General features: G+C 37.6%; 1 protein-coding gene across 1 annotated transcript; it reads right to left on the bottom strand.

The window, feature by feature from the left end:
* Window positions 1-9,052: 9,052 nt before the first annotated feature.
* Window positions 9,053-20,894, bottom strand: prrt1 (proline-rich transmembrane protein 1). The gene is made up of 4 exons (XM_051664049.1): window positions 20,592-20,894; window positions 18,224-18,582; window positions 15,135-15,326; window positions 9,053-12,901 (listed from the first exon to the last, which is right to left on the bottom strand). The coding sequence occupies exons 1-4, from the start codon at window positions 20,608-20,610 to the stop codon at window positions 12,725-12,727; spliced, it is 747 nt and encodes a 248-aa protein (XP_051520009.1). The 5' UTR covers window positions 20,611-20,894; the 3' UTR covers window positions 9,053-12,724.
* Window positions 20,895-21,387: the final 493 nt, after the last annotated feature.

Genomic DNA, 21,387 nt, shown 5'->3' with positions numbered 1-21,387 from the left:
TATTTGTAGCCCATTTTACTTCTACAATGTGATGTATTTCTGAATGACAGGACATACAACGAGGTAAAAATAAATAAATTGATGGACGGGGCTTGATTTTATCCAGCGGGATTTGGATTGTGTTCCAAAATGTTGGAGGGGAGGGAATGAACAAGAAGAATGCTTGGTTACAAAGAAAAGTTGTTTCAGAGTTGGAGCATGTTATTACATTTTGATGAGAGCAAAATGTAAGCTAAGAATTATATGTATTTTTTTACACTAATATGTCGTGCACTGAAGAAACGTACACAATAATACTAGGAACATGTACTATTTTCAACTCTACTATAATCTTAATTTTTGTCATGTCTAGTGTCAAAAAACAAGCAATGAGTGACATGACATTTTCTGACATCTATCAGAAACCAGTCGCATAAGGTAGCCCCGTCTACAGTGAAATCTCAATCCAAAGTACCACTCCACATCGCTGTACTTTTAACATGAAATATGTTCTGATTGGCTGTGATTTATAGCTTTCAGTATGGACAGGGAAATTACTTGTCACTGGAAACTTGTTGTGCCTAGTTAGGATGCATTGTAAGCACTGGTCTTACGTAAGCCTCTGGTGAAGGGAGGACAGTGCAGGCTGAGAAGAGAGGCAATGTAGCATTGCAGAGACAGGAAATGACAGTAATGGTATGAACATGAATCACAGAGCGAGTCAGTGAATCTACACTGGCATGAACTGGCTGAGCAGCTTGGCATAGTAAAGAGCTGTTCCAAATAGCACGCTGGGTACGCTATACTTTCTAACACAGCGCAGAGCAGCTTGTAATAGCACTGAACTATGAGGGAGCTGTACACCACATGTACCTGGACAACAGAGGTTGTTAATCAGTCTTGACGGAGCCATGGAGGTGATTGGTGGGTGAGTACACGGGCGCAGTATGAGCGACACAATCACATGCCATGAGGGTCAGAGCAGAAGAGGAAAAGCTGCCTGCAGTTAAATGATTTCTGAAACGCTGGGTCTCTCTGGGAGGCTAAACGACCATCTGTGATCCTACCGACATTCTGGCTCGCTTCCTCAAGTTCAATTTATCTTTCTTCTCTCCCACCTCTTTCCCTTTCGGGTGAATCTCACAAAACACATCAAGAACATCCAGGTCATATTTCACCCCAAAATCAAAAGAAATAAATCAAGTTAATTTGCTTAAGAAAATAAAGCCTATTTTAGGATCATTCTGACTTTGGACAATTAAGCATATAACCACCCCATTCTCCTTACTGCAATGCAAAATAAAATCTCATTCTCATTAATGTTATGAGAAAAAAATAACGATTTGTTATTACAATGCTTGCGTATTTCTCAAACACTGGTTAGGGTTTGTTCAAAACCACTAACCCTAAAGCTGCTCACTGTTCACACCATACTTGTTTTTGCATCCATCTGCGCTGTTTTTTAATTATTTTTCTAAATGTGAGCTAGAGTCTTTGCCCACTGCACCACGTCTATTTTTCAGTGTCTCGCGCAGGAGCGCAGCTTTGTTTTAGATGCTATGTCAAGTTAAAAAAGAACTTTCCTTTAAAAACACGTCTTGAGACAACTGTTCTATTCTATTTGGTGCGTCTAGCTTTCTTTAGTGCATGAACGCATTCCGTCTGAATGGCCCCTAAGTATTACATTTCTCTAAACATACCACAGAACAAAGCAAAATATACATGCACAGAATCAACCATTATCCCCCTTAACCCCCATTAATTCCCTATCCCCCTCCCAATCCCCAATCCCCAACAAACATTCCTGTGGTCCAAGCCTTAATTTACACATATAAACACATAAAAAAAAGGTTTCTCACCACATGGCCCTCACCTAGAGCCTTCCAGAAAGGTCATGTATTTGTCCCATTTCTTACCATATGCATCTAATCTGCCAAGCTGTTTGTATGACATCTTTTTGAATGCCGACACCCTGCCCAATTCGGTGAACCATTCTTGAAATGTGGGTGTGCCAATTGATTTCCATCCTCTAAGAATTATTTGTCTGCCAATCATTACACTAGTTTGGACCCAGCTTTTTGTATATTTGTCACCTACTTTAATAACCGCCCCATCACCCAATATATGTATAGTCTGGGGCAGAATGAAATTTGAGTATCTAAAACCTCACAGATTCTGGACTCTTAACCAGAATTCTTGAATTTTAGTGCAGAACCACAGATGTCTCCATCCTCCAGCTGGCATCGCCAGCAGGTAGGTGTGTCTTTTAAACCAAGCCTAAACAATCTAGAGGGAGTCCAATAGAAAAGATGCATAATCTTAAAACTAAATAAGGCATACCCTCGCATCTCTAGACATAGTACATTTTTTTTTAATTCTTTCCCACTCCCCATCATCCAATACCAAGTTCAAATCTCCTTCGCATAACCTCTTAAGAGCTTGTTAAGGCTCCATCACCAAGACTCTGAATCATGAGGAATAATTCACTGATGCTTCATGCCACTTTCCAAAGGCTGTGAGCACCATACAAAGACTGTCTGCAGCTTTAGGGGGTTGTGTGTACCACCAAAAAAAGTACAAAGAAAAGCTCTGTTTTCATAAAGGTCACCAAGTGTAGCAACACCCCTCTCAATCCATTCTTTCCAGCAAAAGGGGGACTTGTTGATACATCAATTGGGGTTCAGCCATATGCTTGAGGAAACATTAAAGTAATTATTAAAATTGAAAATATGGGAAACTTTTGTCCATACTGAATGTAAGTGTGAAATAATGGGATGCATTTTTACTTAAAGGCAATTTAATAGAAATTTAATATAAAGACTTTGCAATGGTGAAATTGGGGCAAGGACTGCTTGTTCAATGATGTAACAGGGAGTGGCTCTCTCAGGTGGAAGAGACCAATGGGTCAAGTGTTTAAGATTAAAAGCATAGTAATAAAACAAAATTTTGGGGAGGCCTAAGCCTCCTTTTTCAATTGGTCTATGTAACTTACTGAAATGTAACCAAGGCCATTTACCATTTCAAATAAAAAACTTAGATATTCAATCAGATTGTTTAAAATAAGAAAGAGGAACTTCTAGAGGGATAGACTGTAGTAAATAATTGAATTTGGGGATACAATTAATTTTTATAACACTGACCTTCCCAGCCATATACAAATGTAGTGAAGCCCACCTACAAACATCTTACGAGAACCTTCTCATTAATGGGTCAAAATTAACCCGATCTCTAAAATTTGCTGGAAATAAAATGCCTAAATACCTAATGCCTTGCTTGGGAAATTGAAAGGCACCAGGTTGGAAAGCTGTGGTAGGGCAATATGCTGTCAGAGCAAGAGCTTCTGATTTAGACCAATTCACCCTGTATCCTGAAAATTTGGAGAAAGAATTAATAATTCTGTGGAGGCATAGTTCTTCTAGGGTTGGAGACTAATAATAATATGTCATCTGCGTAGAGTAAAAGTTTATGCACCACACCTCCTGCTACAATACCAGGAAAATCATCCAATTTTCTTACTGCGGCTGCTAATGGTTCCAGGGCAAGACAGAACAGCAAAGGGGACAGCCTTGCTGGGTTCCCCTACCAAGACAAAAATAATCTGAAATTAATCCATTAGTTTGCACTGCCGCTGACGGATGTTTATAAAGTAATTTAATCCACCCAATAAAAGTGTTCCCAAACCTGTACATTTCCAAAATCTTAAAAAGATATTCCCATTCCACCCTATCAAATGCCTTCTCGGCGTCAGGGTCTGATCATTCGCTACTGACCACATAATATTTATAAAACGTCTAATATCATCAGAAGAATTATGACCACAAATAAACCCCACTTGATCTATATGTATAATAGATGTAATTAATCTGCTTAATCGATTAGCCAGAATTTTAGACAATATTTTTACATCTAACTGGATCAGGGAAATTGTACGATAACTTTTACATTCATTTGGGTCTTTATCTTTTTTAAGAATGAGACTGATCAGAGCTTGCATCATGGTTGGCAGTAGTTCACCATTCTTTAATGACTCTGTGTAAAATTCTAACATAAGTGGAGCCAGTTCTGTGACATAAGATCAAAACAATTCTGCGGCAAAACCATCTGGCCCCGGTGCCTGTTGGCAAGACTTTAATTACCTCAACAAGCTCCTCCAAAGAAATATCTGAGTCAAGAAAGTCTTTTGATCATTCATTTATTTAGGAAGTTCTAATGGCTCTACAAAGTTGTTAATATCTAAATAAAATAATTTCAAGGCCTTATTAATATCTGTGGCAGAGGTAAATATATTGCCTCCAGAAGACTTCACTGAAGGAATGGTGGAAAAAAAACTCTCTCTGTTTTATGTATATGGCTAGCGGTTTCCCTGCCTTGTCTCCCAACTCAAAGTATGTCTGTCTTGCCCTGAATAAACAAAACTCTACCTCCTGTGACAAAATAGTATTGTACCTATATTTTAGCTGAGTCTACTCTCTAAGACCATTGGATGACATTCGGCGCTTCAGCTCTGTTTCAGCACTTTTAATACTCTTTTTCAATTCCATGAATTCCTGTGCTTGAACTTTTTAATGAATGAGGCATATTTTATGATCCGCCCCTAAGAACTGCCTTAAGCGCCTCCAATGCCACGCCCACAGAGGACACTGAGGACCAATTGGCCTCCACATAAATGTTAACTTCTGTCTTTAACATTTGTTGAAATGCTTGGTCCTGCAGGAGGGATGTATTAAAGCGCTATCTATATGATTTTCTTTTCTCTATATGTGGCAACATCTCTAAACACACCAAAGCACGGTCTTAAACTAAAATGTTCCCAATTGAGCAATCAGTGGCAAATGGAATAAGTGATTTATATACATATATATATATATATATATATATATACACACACACACACACACACACACACACACACTACCATTCAAAAGTTTAGGATCACTTACTCATTCTTTATTTTTTTCACATTTTAGAATAATAGTAAAGTCATCACAACTGTGAAATAATAGAAATGGAAATATGGGAATTATGTTGTGACTAAAAAAATCCAAAATAAATAAAAACTATGTAATAATTTAGCATCTTCAGAGTGGCCACACTTTGCCTAGATTTTGCAGAAATGTACTCTTGACATTTTCTCAACCAACTTCTTGAGGTATCACCCTGGGATGCTTTTTAAACAGTATTGAAGGTGTTCCCATCTATATGCTGGGCACTTAGTGGCTGCTCTTCTTAATTAGTCATCAATTTCAAAAATTATTATTTTTTTTTAAATAAAATTGTAGTTTTTAATTAAATAAATTAATATGTTGGCACAATTATATTTTTGTCTACAAAACTAATTTCAAACATTTAAGCATATGCCTTCAGATCAAAAGATTTTTAAGATCATGTGAAACATTTCAGTCAAGTGACGCCAAACTTTTGAACGGTAGTGTATATACAAAAATTCTAGAGTAAATCTTATAAACTGAAGAAAAAAAGGTGTAGTCCCTCCCAGATGGATTCAGAATTCTCCAAATATCTGTAAAACCAAAATGTTTACACATCCTCTGTAGTGTCAATTTTGCTACACATTTTTGCATCACTATGATCGAGGACCGGATCCATAAAAGACTGAAGTCTCCTCCCAAAACCATATCATAGAGGATCCCAGCGGCTTGTAACTTTGTTCTGATGGAACAAATGTTCTGATCATCAGCGTTGGGTGCATAAATATTAGCCAAAATAAGATTTTGCCCCTGTATTTCAGCCAAAACAATAATGACTCTTCCTAAATTTTCTTTAATCTGTTTGAGACATTTCAATTGTAAATGCTTACTTATCAATGTGATGACTCATTGAACCAGCACTGCAAAACACATGCCCACCCCATGCCCTGCCATGTTTTTCAGTTTCCTGTAAGAAAGGTGCGTTTCTTGAAGTAACACTATATCAAATTGTTTACGCATAAAAAAAGATACAACCTTCCTTCTTTTTATAGGATACCCCAGCCCATAAACATTCCATGTGGAGAGAATTTTTTTTCCTATATTAAAGTGTGACATATTGACATGCAAAGAAAAATTGTTCACCCAAGGCTAAATTATATAGACCACGATTCAACATTGATGTAACCATAAAATCTTTAATAACCCACAGAACAGAAAAAAAAAATGTGCTTCAACCTCGCGCAAAACAGTCCCAACTGGTTTCCATCCTCCGGAAATCCAACGGTCCATGCATACACACGAGACCCTCCATGACATCACTGCTACAAGATTACTTCAGTTCGGTGTTTTTTAAAAAAAACAATTGAACTGCATATGAAAGTTTTCAATGAAATAGGCCCCAGTAAATAACAACATCAAACCCACAAAATGAGCAAATAAACTCAACAATTAGCCAATAAAGGAAAATAAAATAATAATTAAAAAAGTAGATCAAATTGGCCCAGTTGCTAGGGAGGGCAGAGTCACATGGGATAACCTCCTCATGGTCGCTATAATGTGGTTCGCTCTCGGTGGGGCGCGTGGTGAGTTGTGCGTGGATGCCGCAGAGGATAGCATGAAGCCTCCACATGCGCTATGTTTCCGCGGTAACGTGCTCAACAAGCCACGTGATAAGATGCGCGGGTTGACGGTCTCAGACGCAGAGGCAACTGAGATTCGTCCTCCACCACCCGGATTGAGGCGAGTCACTACGCCACCATGAGGACCTAGCGCGAATAGGGAATTGGGCATTCCAAATTGGGGAGAAAAAGGGAGAAAAAAAAGTAGATCGAGAGAGATAGATAGTGGGCAACCAACCGCATAACAAACTCTCTCAGAATGCATCAGCAAAATGCACGATGTGTAGTCCCACTGATTCTGCGCTGGGCAAAGCCACCCACTCACATCATTGATTTAATGAAGGCCATAGATTACCATGGGCATGTGAAAGTCTTACGTCCGTCCTTGGCATCAATTCTCAGTTTAACTGGGAAAAGCAAAGCGAAGCACACATCCTGTGCGTGAAGTAATTTCTTACACTCTTTGAATCTCTCCCGTTTCACTTGTGTAACTCTTGCAAAGTCTGGAAAAACCATAATGTTGTAATCCTCCCAGCACAACTTGCCTTTATTCCTTGCTGCAAGAAAAACAAAATCTCTGTCTGCCGTCCACAAGAATCTTGTCAGAATGGATCGGGATCTGTCACCCGCTCTGGGAAGCCGACTGAGATCTCTGTACACATGCTCTATTTACAGATGATGGTCTGCTGTGTCAAACAAATTTGGAAAAAACCCATCCAGTAACTTGAACATATCTTGACCTTCCTTTCCCTCGGGGATTCCAACGACCATTATTACATTAATTTTTCCCACATCTGATCCATATCAGTTTTGGTGGCCGGCGGGTAAGTCTGCAGCTCTTTTCCGGCTGATTCCAGAGCCTCGATTCACTTTTCAGCCTCATCCATTATGTGATCAGGGCAGAAAGTTTCTCCTCCATAGATGTGATCACTCAATTTATTTCTGCAAGGCCCTCCATGTCGGTAGAGATTTTCTTTAGCGCTGCATAAATGTTCACAATATCTTGACCTACATCCTGAGAAGTGCTGTCATTCCATCTTGCCCTTGATAGGCGTCAGACTTGTGTGACCGTTAATGATTTTTAATATCCCCACAGGCCGACGATTTTGAATTCTTCGACATACTACACTCCCCGCACAGTTTGACAATCAAAACTAAATCAGTTTTCACCGAGTACTGTTGGTTGAAAGGATAATTGTAGCAAAAAGTAGCGGAGAATGCCACTAGGCTGCTTCCACTCGCATAGCATCACGTGACTCCACTTTTCTATTTTAGTTTTTTGTAAACTAATAAAAGATTAAAGTTTGAAAATCTCCCATTGATTTACATTACAATGTTCGCCATTCAAAATGTAATAAAAGCGATAATACCGTCGTACTATTTGCATACTGTCTTCTTTCATATGTCTACTTGCATATTGAATTGTGATTGGTCAAATAACAAGACATGCACCAAGTGTCATGACAACAGCAAAGCAACTCTGGAGAGAAATTTCATTTACACAGAACTCAGACCTAAAATCTAAGCCCATGTCCACACTTATCTGTTTACATGAGAAAACTAAGTTTTCAGTTTCCTAATGTCTTGGTTTTCCAAAGTATGTGCATGTGGAGTGTGTTTTGGGCAAAGGAAAATGCTGTTCCAGTATGGATGAGCGGCGTAAACATAGCAAAATCAATGTATTTTCAAACAATAAAGCTGAGTTCACACTAGGCTTTCAGCATACAAAATTACTTTGGACACTTTGGATATGATGTCATGCTGGGCTGAGAGGTCATCGTGTCATGTTTCGAGTTCCTATTGGTCATGTCTTTTCGTCATCTGAATTTGCAGGTGAGAGTTCACCAAACTTGAACTTTGGGGGCAGCGGAATGCAAGATTTATTTTAGAACATGCTTAAAGAAAAAGTGGTGGAAAAATGTGCGTAATCATCACGTAAATACTGCCACAATGCAAAAAAACGTTGAAAAGAGTTGAAAAACAGGCTTCATTTTCTTTATGCAAAATATAATTTCCTATTTATTTTCGTTTGTTTTTGAGGTGAAATGTGACTTGGATAAGTTTTCATGAGCCTTTTATCTCTTGTTCGCTGCCATTTTCTAATCACTCTCTTGTTCTTTCACTTCCTCTGTTTTCTTTTTACTGTGCAGCCAGCCGAAGCCATACTGATTCTTGCTTTATAGCTATCTTCGTTTTCGTGCTGCGATGGCTGAATATCATATTGAACATGATCCATGGAGTGACCGATTCCCCCACAGATAAAGAAGTGCTGCAGCCCTGGGAATTTATCATAGCCCGAATAATAGGAGAAAAATGCAGATAAGTGGATTTTAGGAGGAGCTGGTGCCCTTCTGCAGTTTAATAGTTATCTGATGTTGAGATATACCGTAGCTCCAGTGACACCAGGGAAAAAGATTCAGAGATGGAGAGGAAAAAACAGGGCAACTATAAATAGAACCTCTGAGACAAGGAGAAAGGCCAAACACAACAGAGTGAGAAAAGTAGACAAAGTAACACAACCGATTCTTGCACAACCAGGTATTCCTCTTTAATTCAAATCACTGGATTCATACACAGCAAATCAATGTTTGGTCTCCAAAAGCCTGAATCTCACGACAACATCTTGAAATCACATTTCAACCCAAAATAATGTATATATAACATAGGTGACCATTAGGTTGGGCAATAGGTTCTCTTTTTGTCTGATCGGGGGGGGGGTACAAAGGAAATCTACAGGGGCAATGAATTCAATGAAATCAGCATAAATTAAAGGCAGTACAACAAATACTTCCATCATGTATAAATACTTTACAATTTAAATAATATATTATTTTTTACTTTATAGTAATGACAATTAGATTTGCATTATGGTAATGAGACTTTTTGTGCTTGAAAAATGTGCTTAACTGCCATCATAGAAAATGCCACAAAGCAAAAAATCGTAACGGTCCTAAATACAGGCTGCATTTTCTTTATGCCAAATATAATTTATTATTTCTTTCTTTTGATTTTGGGGTTAAATATGACTAACATGTTCATGAGATTCAGAAGAATAAATCTCTAGAAGCACACAAGCACAAGGGAGCTTGCATTGAATAAACCGTCGCATTTACAAGCTTAGAGAAACCATGTGCAGAAACTACAGATAATAAGATTTCAGTGGTCATGTTGACATCAATAAAGCATTGGCTTTATATCACACTGTGTGAAAAAGCATATTGCCAGGCTATTAATAAACAGGAGCTAGGGTTACATCAACTATACAGTGTTGGCACAACCTTAAAACACCAAAATATTGTTATTGGACCAGTTTGTCTTAGTAACAGACAAAGCATTCCTATTGAAAGTATGCTCTCTTGAACAGTTCTTAGAAAATAAGGGCTTTTTTTAGATGTAGCCCATATAAACATGACCATGTACAATCACACCTCTAACAGTTAAAAACAATACATCAGAAGTCCTTCAACAAACAGTTCAGCAAAACATTTGCTATATTCTGCAAGTAATTTGTTCAAAAATTTATCAGATATATATTAGAAAGTGATTAAAGAGAGCAGGAAAATAAAGATATGATGCCGTTCAAATTACACAAGTAAAAATCTGTTTAAAATTTATTGACATGGGGTAAAAAGGGGAAGAAAGTGCTGAAAATAGATGTAAAAAAAATTTCTCCCTTCTTCTGTAATTCATTATTGGACACATTTATTTATCAAAATTGGCTGGTATTTCACTGAAGCAATGACACACACTTTACTCCCAGCACAACTGTCAAGCCTGAAATTTAGAAATTGTGAAACTCTATCCACAAATAAAAATTCCACTGTATCGATCTTGTTTTGAAAGGAATAGTTCACCCTTGAATGGAAATTTGGTCTTTTACTCAAGCCATCTGACCACCTTTTCTTCATGGAACACAAAAAGAGATATTAATCAGAATGTCTTGGCACCTCTTTTTTATACAATGAAAGTGAATAGGGACTGGGGCAGTCAATCTAAAAAAAAAAGAAAAAAGCAGCATAAAAGTCTTTCATTTAATTTTCAACTCCATTTTCACTTTTATTGTATGGAAAAGAGCAGCATGAACATTTGCCCTAACATACCGTTTTGTGTTCGACTGAAGAAATAAATCACATTAGAACAACATTAGGGTGAGTAACAGAACTTTTATTTTTTGGATTAACTATTTCTTGAAGGATCAGAGATTAAATAACAGTTTGACTGATAAATAAGTGCTTGACAGATGTATGCATTCTGAAAGCACTAAAAGAGATTAATTCACTTGCTGGAGTCTTAAAATCAAAATCAAAAGCATTTTGTCTATGTTTTCGATATAGTATACATATATGTCCTACCTCTCTGGGATCTTTTGATTTTCTAAAATTTTACCAAAATATTGTGCTAAATGCATTTACCTGACAAACTACAGCTACAGTAACTAGCAGCAGCATGTGAAGAGTTTCCATGAGGTCAGAATTTGAAGCAAGTTACTCTCTCATCTACAAAGTGAGACAAACTAGCTACTTGCTTACTGAGCATAAAAGTGCATATTACTACATGCTTCATAAAAATATGCCAGCAATAATCTGATTGACTGTTACCTAGGAAAGATAACAAAATATTTCAGCACAACAATTAGACCTATGATTACGTATTTCAATAAATATAGAATTATCAGTTTCTTACACAAATGAATAATTTAGTGTTTAAACAATAAATAACACACTATTTCACAACACAGAAATGCCACGTCTTCCCTCAATGAGGAACCACTTTACAAAAGTCATTAATGAAGCCGTAATTTCACCCTCCAATACATTCTTTCAGCATCTCTGAACTGGATCAATTTAGCACATGCTTAAAACAGAACACTCGGGAACACCATTGCCGAAACATATGCTACGCAAGTATGTGAACGCAAATGCTCCTAGCTATGCAAGATCAGTTGCAACAAACACACATTTTTACGTGCCGAAATGCAACTCAAATATGTGCTGAATTCTCAGCATGGCCACATGAGGCGCTATATTTTAACATAACCTTTTTAGTGTGCTGTGAAGGCGGAGCAACAGTTTGAAGAGAATCTTGCTGAGCAAGTAAAAGTTTGTTAAGACTGTTAAACTGTCGAAACAATTATAGCTAGAGTGCACATTAAAGCTTCAGTGTGTAATAATAATAATGCAAAATAGTAACTTTTTTCAAACAAGTCTAAAAATCACAGATAGTCCCACTCTAATCTTTTGGTTGAACCAATGTTGCCATGTTGGGCTGCTCAAACAAAAAGATTGCAATTCCATTTTGTGCCGCTAGTAGTGCAGAAATGATACAATGTAGCTTTCGGTACGTAGAATGGAACTGCGTGCTAGCAATGCCTTTACCAAGCATTCGCTACAACGTACATGCATAAAGAATGTTTCTAGCCTTGGGTTTCAGAGAACAAACCAGTGAATTAGCAATACTGACATTTACATTTCTGAACTATACTATAGAAGTTCCTATGGGTAAATTAAATGTAAAAAGTGCCATAACATTTAATAAAGTAACATTAATCATCTGTTTTTAATTATTCTATATACTGTATTACAATGTTCAATACTTTCCTATAAAAAATCTAATAACTTAACCACATCTTCAGTGACTAAATTTGGCAGTTTAACCTGCAAATAAATAATTTATATTTTCTGTTGTATACAGTTTGATTAGAAATAGATGAATTGCACAATAAATGGAATGTTTTAAAAACCACAATTAATAATACCAAAATAATCAGTATCTACCGTTATTGTGATCAAGCATTGCATTTTTCCTGTAACACTTGTGTTTCTTTTAAAAAGCAATGTTTTTGGCAAGTTTTAAGAGCAGATTGATAACACAACTAACCTGACTTAAGTCTTCAGAACACAATATTTTTAAGCTATTGATCTAATACAGGAGTTTGTTTAGGACAAAGAGGGAGTTTTCAGGTAGGTTATTGTAAGTGTACGTGCATATTTACAGTACGGTAGATGTGTTGTGTTTCCCCAGAGTCAGATTTACTATACTGTTGAACTATCTTATGACTAATTCATGGGCAAATGGTTGTAATATTAAATTTCCGAACCATAAGATCTGTGTTGTGTGACAGAATAAGTAGAATACCGTCTGGAATGGTGGCCAGGGGTTTTTAGGGCTGGAAGGTGAGGGGTTCGTCCTTGCGCTGGGGCTCTAGGGCTCCCAGTCATCATCATGGTGCTGAGAGGCAATGATGACCACCACGGTGAGGATGGTGCAGAGCACGATGGAGGCAATGCCGACGGCCAAGCTGATGAAGGAGAAGTTCCGTGCCTCACGCGAGGCGATCTCCGCTGTAACCATGTCGCCCCGAGCAACAGCAGTACGCACCTGAACAGATATGGAAAAACATATATTAGCATTATGTCTATATCTTGGACAGATTTAAGGATATAGATATACTGTATCTGACGACGACAGTGAGGATGAGGATGGTGCAGAGCAAAATGGAGGCGATTCCCACCTCCTGTCTATTCAGAGGCCGATACTGTTATCGATATCTAGAGATCAGATTGGCCATTATAATGCTGATTTATTTAATGATAACGCATAAGACATCCACAAATTTGCTGTTGATAGATTTTGACACAAAAGGGAACCATACTTCTCTTTATCGACAGGCCTTCAATGCAAAGCCAAGAATCTCAAAATTACCAATTATCAACCAATCGGTCTGGCCAAGATTGATATCTAGATATCAAAATGGCCTACATAATGCTGATATATTTAATGGAAACAAATAAGATGTCCACAAATTTGATGTTGATAGATTTTGACACAAGGAGGAACTGACACTTCTATTTATCGGTAGGCCTTCAATGCAAAGCCAATAATCTCAAAATGACCAAATATCAGCAGATTAATCGCCTGGCCGATATGATATCTAGAGATCAAAGTGGCCTTTATAATGCCGATATATTTAACTATAACAAATAAGATGTCCACAAATCTGATGTAGATAGATTTTGATACAAGGAGGAAATAACACTTCTATTTATATGCAAAACATCAATGCAATGCCGATAATCTAAAAAAAATAACCAAATATTAACCGATTAATCGATCTGGCCGATATATCAGTCAGTGGCCGATTTCGCTATCTAGAGATCAGAGTGGCCAATATAATGCTGATTTACAGTGGTGGCCAAAAATATTGGCACCCTTGGTAAATAAGAGCAAAGAAGTCTGTGAAAAAAAATCTGCATTGTTTATCCTTTTGATCTTTCATTCAAAAAATTCATAAAAACCTAACCTTTAATTGAAGAAAAACAATTGAAAGAGGGGAAATATCTCATTATTAAATAAATATTTTTCTGATACAAAGAGGAACTAACAATTAAATTTATCAGCAACACTTCAATGCAATGCCGATAATCTTAAAATAACCAAATATTAACCGGTTAATTGATCTGGGCCACGTTTCCCAAAAACATCGTAAGCCTAAGTACATCGTAGAAACCATTGGCGCCAATGGTCTCTACGATCAACTTAAGTTTGCTTAATGGGAAGTTTGCTTAATTTGCTTAAAAGCATGCTTTTGGGAAAAGTAGCCTTGGCCAATATATCAGTCAATGGCCGATATCGATATCTAGAGATCAGAGTGGCCAATATAATGCTGATATATTTAATGTTAACAAATAAGACATCCACAAATTTACAGTTAATAGATTTTGACACAAGAAGAAACTAACACTTCTATTTATCGGTAGGCCTTCAATGCAAAGCCAATAATCTCAAAATTACCAAATATCATCCAATTAATCGATCTGGCCAACATCGATATCTAGAGATCAAAATGGCATATATAATGCCGATATAATTTAATGGTAACAAATAAGATGTCCACAAATTTGATGTTGAAAGATTTTGAGACAAGGAGGAACTAACACTTCTATTTATCTGCAGGCCTTTAATGCAATGCTGATAATCTACCTCAAAATGACCAAATATTTGCAGATTAATCGGTGTTGCCGACATATCGGTCAATAGCTGATGCTATATCGATATATAGAAATCAAAGTGGCATACATAAGACGATATACGTAATGATAACAAATGAGACATCCACAAATTTGCTGACTATAGATTTTTACACAAAAAGAAACTAACACTTCTATTTATCAGCAGGCCTTCCATGCAAGCCCATATTTTCTAAATGACCAAATATTGGACGATTTCTCTAGTCTAAATTCAAGGGACAAAAAACATGCTCCACAAGACTTTTAAATTAAACAATACATCTGCAAGAACTTTGCAATATTGTACTCTGTAATTATATTTATCATTATTTGTTCAATGCCAAAAAAGCCCTCACTGAGTGTAAGTTGCTTTTATTTGCTTTCTAACATTTTTCAAGGAATGACAAAAATTTGGCATCAGACTCACAAAGTTTAGGTGTGAAAAAGTTTTTGTGAACATTTAATACTTCTGTATCATTCAGATGCATCAGACTTGGTGTAAACAGCCCTTAACACAAAACAGAAATAATAACCATTAGATGATTCATTCGTCAGCCTAATTTCCATGGCATTAGTGCCATGTCTGAGCATTCTGGCTCACTCACTTGCACGGCTTTGATGATGGCAATTATTCCTGTGGGCCAGAAGCAGCAGACAGTGGTAAGGACAGCGATGGGCAGGTAGTCGTGAGGTGGACGACGAGGCTCCATCAGAGCAATGCCAGTGGGCATCTGCATGGCCATCTGGCCAGGGACGACACCTGGATGAGGGGCACTGTTCGGCATGTAAGGCTGTGCCTGGGTAAAGGAAACAATCACAAGAGAGAGGAGACCATTAAAGCTCACAGACACTTGCACACTAATGAGATGCATGATTTACATGTTTCTGATTTAGAAAATAATCTCATCTGATATAGACCCAACAGGTTATGCAGGGTCGAAAATTAGCTTTTTGTCACACCTGCAAATGGTGGGTGGACGGAGAAAATTTAAAGGCCATAAATATATACACTGGTGGCCAAAAGTTTGGAATAATGTACAGATTTTGCTGTATCGGAAGGAAATTGGTACTTTAATTCACCAAAGTGGCATTCAACTGATCACAGTATAGTCAGGACATTACTGATGTAAAAACAGCACCATCACTATTTGAAAAAAGTCATTTTTGATCAAATCTAAACAGGCCCCATTTCCAGCAGCCATCACTCCAACACCTTATCCTTGAGTAATCATGCTAAATTGCTCATTTGGTCCTAGAAAATCACTTGCCATTATATCAAACACAGTTGAAAGCTATTTGGTTTGTAAAATGAAGCTTAACATTGTCTTTGTGTTTGTTTTTGAGTTGCCACAGTATACAATAGACTGGCATGTCTTAAGGTCAATATTAGGTCAAAAATGGCAAAAAAGAAACAGCTTTCTCTAGGCACTCTTTAGTCAATCATTGTTTTGAGGAATGAAGGCTATTCAATGCTTGAAATTGCCAAAAAACTGAAGATTTCATACAAAGGTGTACACTACAGTCTTCAAAGACAAAGGACAACTGGCTCTAACAAGGACAGAAAGAGATGTGGAAGGCCAGATGTACAACTAAACAAGAGGATAAGTACATCAGAGTCTCTAGTTTGAGAAATAGATGCCTCACATGTCCTCAGCTGACAGCTTCATTGAATTCTAACCGCGCAACACCAGTTTCATGTACAACAGTAAAGAGAAGACTCAGGGGTGCAGGCCTTATGGGAAGAATTACAAAGAAAAAGCCACTTTTGAAACAGAAAAACAAAAAGAAAAGGTTAGAGTGGACAAAGAAACAGAGATATTGGACAACAGATAATTGGAAAAGAGTGTTATGGATCTTAACCCCATTGAGCTTTTGTGGAATCAGCTAGACTGTAAGGTGCGTGAGAAGTGCCCGACAAGACAGCCACATTTATGGCAAATGCTACAGGAAGTGTGGGGTGAAATGTCACCTGAGTATCTGGACAAACTGACAGCTAGAATGCCAAGGATCTGCAATTTCTTTCCATAAGAGCAAAATCTGTACATTATTCCAAACTTTGGCCACCAGTGTATATATATATATATATATATTTTTTTTTACCAGCCATTAAACTGTATTTTACATTTCTCTAATATATACATTTTGTCATTTTGACAATATAATTATTTAATTGGGTACCTTTTCCAGTTTGATAAGGTGATTTTTAAAGTAAATCTTTGAAAGATGTTTTAACATTTTATAAGACAAATGTGTTTTCGTGCCAATAAACTGCAAGGTGTCATCTCAAGCTTAATTATACACAAATTAATACAGATACTACAAATATCTACTATATAATTCGTCTACTTTCAAAATGGTAACAGGCTGACAGTTTAAGATCATCAACTTCCTACAAACATGACAAAATCTAAGATTTTTTTTTACTATAAAAAGAGAATTATAGTAACAGGTTTGATGCATAAACTGGGGACACTAATTTAAGTCTTTGTAATAACACATTTTCAACTAAAATCTAAAAATATATAGTCAGAAAACACAAAATGCTAGCTTTTAAGTATTTTTAAGTATATTTTGTTTTAATCAAAATGTGCATATTTGCTCATACATCAAGTTGCAAACAGTGTTGGGACAAGCCAAAAAATGCATCCTTGTGATGAAAGAAAAAGAAATGGATTTTTGTTGATATGTTAATAAAAATATCCAAAAATTTTGGGGGGTAGCTCAGTAGTAAAGACGCTGGCTACCACCCCTGGAATTCGCTAGTTCGCTAGTTCATATCCCAGGGTGTGCTGAGTGACTTCAGCCAGGTCTCCTAAGCAACCAAATTGGCCCGGTTGCTAGGGAGGGTAGAGTCACATGGGGTAACCTCCTCATGGTCGCTATAATGTGGTTCGTTCTCGGTGGGTTGCGTGGTGAGTTGAGCTAGGTTGCTGCAGTGGATGGCGTGAAGCCTCCACACGTGCTATGTCTCCATGGCAACACGCTCAACAAGCCATGTGATAAGATGTGGGAGGCAACTGGGATTCGTCCTCCTCCACCCGGACTGAGGTGAATCACTACGCGACCAAGAGGACTTAAAAGCACATTGGGAATTGGGCATTCCAAATTGGGAGAAAAAAAAAAAAATGAAAAATATCCATATTAAAACATAGCAAGTTGTGATAAACTATTTAATGTTAAAGTCACATATGTATATAAGGGATTCAAATGTGGAATGTGTCACCACATGAAGCTCTGACCAAGATTCTGTTGGTCAATTTTCTTCTAGAAACATAAGTTTGATTTTGTTGCATTTTGAAACGTGTCAGAGCACAATCACGCAAGCAGCAAGGGGCGCTAAAGCGCAAATACTGTAAGTGTGAATTGTCTGCTTCTACAATCAGTTTTTTCAACTACTGTCATAGCGGAGCAACAGTTTAAAGAGAATATGAAATCAGCCAAAGTATTTATAGCAACGTACCTACCAGAATAACACATCTATTTTTTTTGCACAAACTTTTGAAGAAAATCACTCCCTTGATTCCTGAGGATTCCTGAGGTACCGCAAGGACCATGTGTCAGCATTGCATTGGCTAAGGTCTCAGCTTACTTGCGTGATTTATATTTTTGGCCATACTGATCTGTTCTATCGACTGTTTGAATAACTATCATTTAATTTGCTCACTTCCATGTCTTTAAAAGAAAGCCCACTCACCCCTGCTCCTATAGGATAGACGGGCACATATGCCGTGCAGGGCTGCAGTTGCAGCGGGTATCCTGGATGTAAATAGCCCACTGGAGGATGAGGAACGGTGCCTCCTGGTCCATGTGTCTGCACCGTGTAGCTGTTCGGAGCTCCCTGGGGCCCAAGGGTCCTGCAGTGGAACTGGGTCTCCTGCAGGTACCCCTCTGATCCAGGTGGAGGAGGGGGAGGGGGATAATTCGGCTGCGGGCCACAGCCAGGTGGAGGAGGATGTGGGGGCATGTTGGGGTCCTGGCTGGGGAGATAGGGAGGTGGAGCCATCTGTGACATCTGCTGAGACATGGCCTGCCTGCCTGCCGCCTCCTCCAATCCTGAGCCACGAGAGATTGAGTGTCATTACAACGAAAAGAGTATTAGACCAATACTTATTAAAGTAAGGCCTTAATTTCAATGAAAAAAAAAAAAAGACAAAGATTATGGAAAACAATGGAAACCTTAATGTGGAATACTCCTAAATAATTAATAATAATAGGAATAGGAATAATTCCTTTATTAAATAAAGATTTTATGAGATGAATGAACACCAGCTCAAATCAACCAAAAGAGTTTAGTTCTTATGTGTGTGTTTCTATGTATGGTAGAGATACTAAGGGACTAAAAAATCATTATGTAATCTTTCACATGTCATCATGCTTATATAGTTCAGGATGAGATGGGGAGATTTCAGGCACTTCAGTTCTTATTTATGTAGTTGGAGGAGAAAGAATGAGAAGAGACAGGCACAGCAAATAAGGGTGCAGATCTGCCTGTATCATAAATAAACCAATTTTGAGCATACTTAAAGGAATAGTTCACCCAAAAATATAAATTATTCCATCATTTACTCACCCTTAAGCCATCCCAGATGTGTATGACTTTCTTTCTTCTGCAGAACACAAACGAAGATTTTTAGAAGAATATTTCAGCTCTGTTGGTCCATACAATGCAAGTGAATGGTGACCAGAACTTTGAACCTCCAAAAAGTACATAAAGGCTGCATAAAATTAATCCATATGTCTCCAGTAGTTAAATCCATATCTTCAGAAGTAATATGATAGGTGTGGGTGAGAAACAGATCGAATTTTTTTACTATAAATCTCCACTTTCACTTTCATGTTAACGTTCTTCTTTTGTTTTTGGTGATTCACATTCTTCGTGCATATACCCACCTACTGGGCAGGGAGGAGAATTTATAGTAAAAAAGCACTTAAATATTGATCTATTTCTCACCCACACCTATTATATCGCTTCTAAAGAAATGGATTTAATCACTGGAGTCTTATGGATTACTTTTATGTTTCCTTTATGTGATTTTTGCAGCTTCAAACTTCTGGTCAACATTCACTTGCACTGTATGGACCAACAGGGCTTAAATATTCTTCTAAAAATCTTTATTTGTGTTCTGCAGATGAAATTAAGTCATACACAACTGGGATGGCATGAGGGTGAGAAAATGATGAATGATGCAACTCAATGGTGAACTATCCCTTTAAATTAAAAGATCATGTCTGTATATGTGTTCACTTCTATGTTAAACACACTATGGATATGAATAATGACTTTGTCTAAATGGGTTGACAAAGAGGTTAGAGGGAATGACAAGCCTTTATTGCACACAAACTGGTTCATTTCTAAGCAACGAGAATAGGAAAGACTACTGATAATCCAAAAGGTTTTTTTTATATCTAAAGTATATCTGCAAATAATTACACACCATCACAACACAGTTTCAAGTGATTTTAGGGCCATCCACCTCACAGCACGCTGAATCACGGTCCCAAGGGACCTGCCGACTGAAATAGGGCCCTACAGCACTCATGCGACACATTAAATCTCACACACCTCTATCTGTACATTCTCTGTTCTCATAAAACTCCACAAATTCCGGTTATTTCAGTTGTAGCCTGCATGTTCTACATGTCATTACGCAACGGCGAATAACAGACACAACAGCTGCGTCTCAAATCCTAATGAGCTGCCTACCTAGACAGTAATTACGAGGATCATCAAGGCATTTTGAATTGGAACGCGCCTACCTGGACTGCACGCGCTTATTATGAGCCCCAAAACGCCACACAATGCGATCTAGTTCCAGCTCACTAAGATTTCAGACACAGCCTGAATGTACGCAGCTGCAGTTTTAATACATGATGAAAAAAAGATGATGGAGTATGAAAAATTAAACATTACATTCACGAATCATCGTGCAACAGCGCTTTAAACATGGCATTGCGTCTTACTTATTTTATGATAATTAAATTTCTATTTTTACGGTCGCCCAGCGGTATAAATACGTTCAATTAGCTGTGGCATGACCAAACAGAATAATATACATTTTTACCGTGTTTTTCCGACGACATCGTGTTTATTTATCCGTTTCGACGATGTTCAGCGTGTCCCTCCAGTAATAAAGAAGACAAAAATCAAACCAGTGCGTCTGTCTTTGTGTCAAATCACAACAGACGATGGTGATGATTTCTCCAGGCTAATTATAACGCATCTTCACACAGGAATCCGTATGTTTTGCTGAAGAAAAGCTGTGTTATTTATGTGTAAATCCACTGGATGTCTGTTGGTGTTTTCCCCCACACGGTCAGACCGCAACATCCACAGCAGCAGCAGCAAGAGCAGCAGAAAAACAGGTTTGAACTAACGCATTGAGTTACTGAATTAACCGCTGTCTTAAAGAGACAGCAGGACCTCTCTACAGTGCCCATGTCACACATTTGACATGATGTAAATATCATTAATTACTATGCTGCTACTAATACTTATATAGTGTATTCACAATCAGTTCCTCAAAACAATTACATTTTAAGAACCCCTTACAATTATAGTTTCCATGGCAACTATTATTTCCGCCAACATATGAGTTGCTACAGTAAAACAAACATCACTGTGATAGAAAAAGAAATAAAGATTCTGAACGCCTCTTACATTGTTCAAAGGAGATTATGTTTTTACAGAAATCTAGAGTTCTGGTAAACTAGCCACAAAATTGCCAGCAAGTTTGCGGCAAATTTACCATGAACTACATTTTTTAAGGGTAACAATAAAACTATAATTGTATTACTGTAGTAACTATGGTATTTTTTGCAGCAATTATGATTAGCATGTAAATATTTTGTTTAAGGGAC

Source organism: Myxocyprinus asiaticus, chromosome 30 (assembly GCF_019703515.2).
Source record: "Myxocyprinus asiaticus isolate MX2 ecotype Aquarium Trade chromosome 30, UBuf_Myxa_2, whole genome shotgun sequence".
NCBI lineage: Eukaryota > Metazoa > Chordata > Actinopteri > Cypriniformes > Catostomidae > Myxocyprinus > Myxocyprinus asiaticus.
The sequence above is the reverse complement of the archived record's forward strand: the minus strand, read 5'-3'. Positions and strand labels throughout refer to the sequence as shown.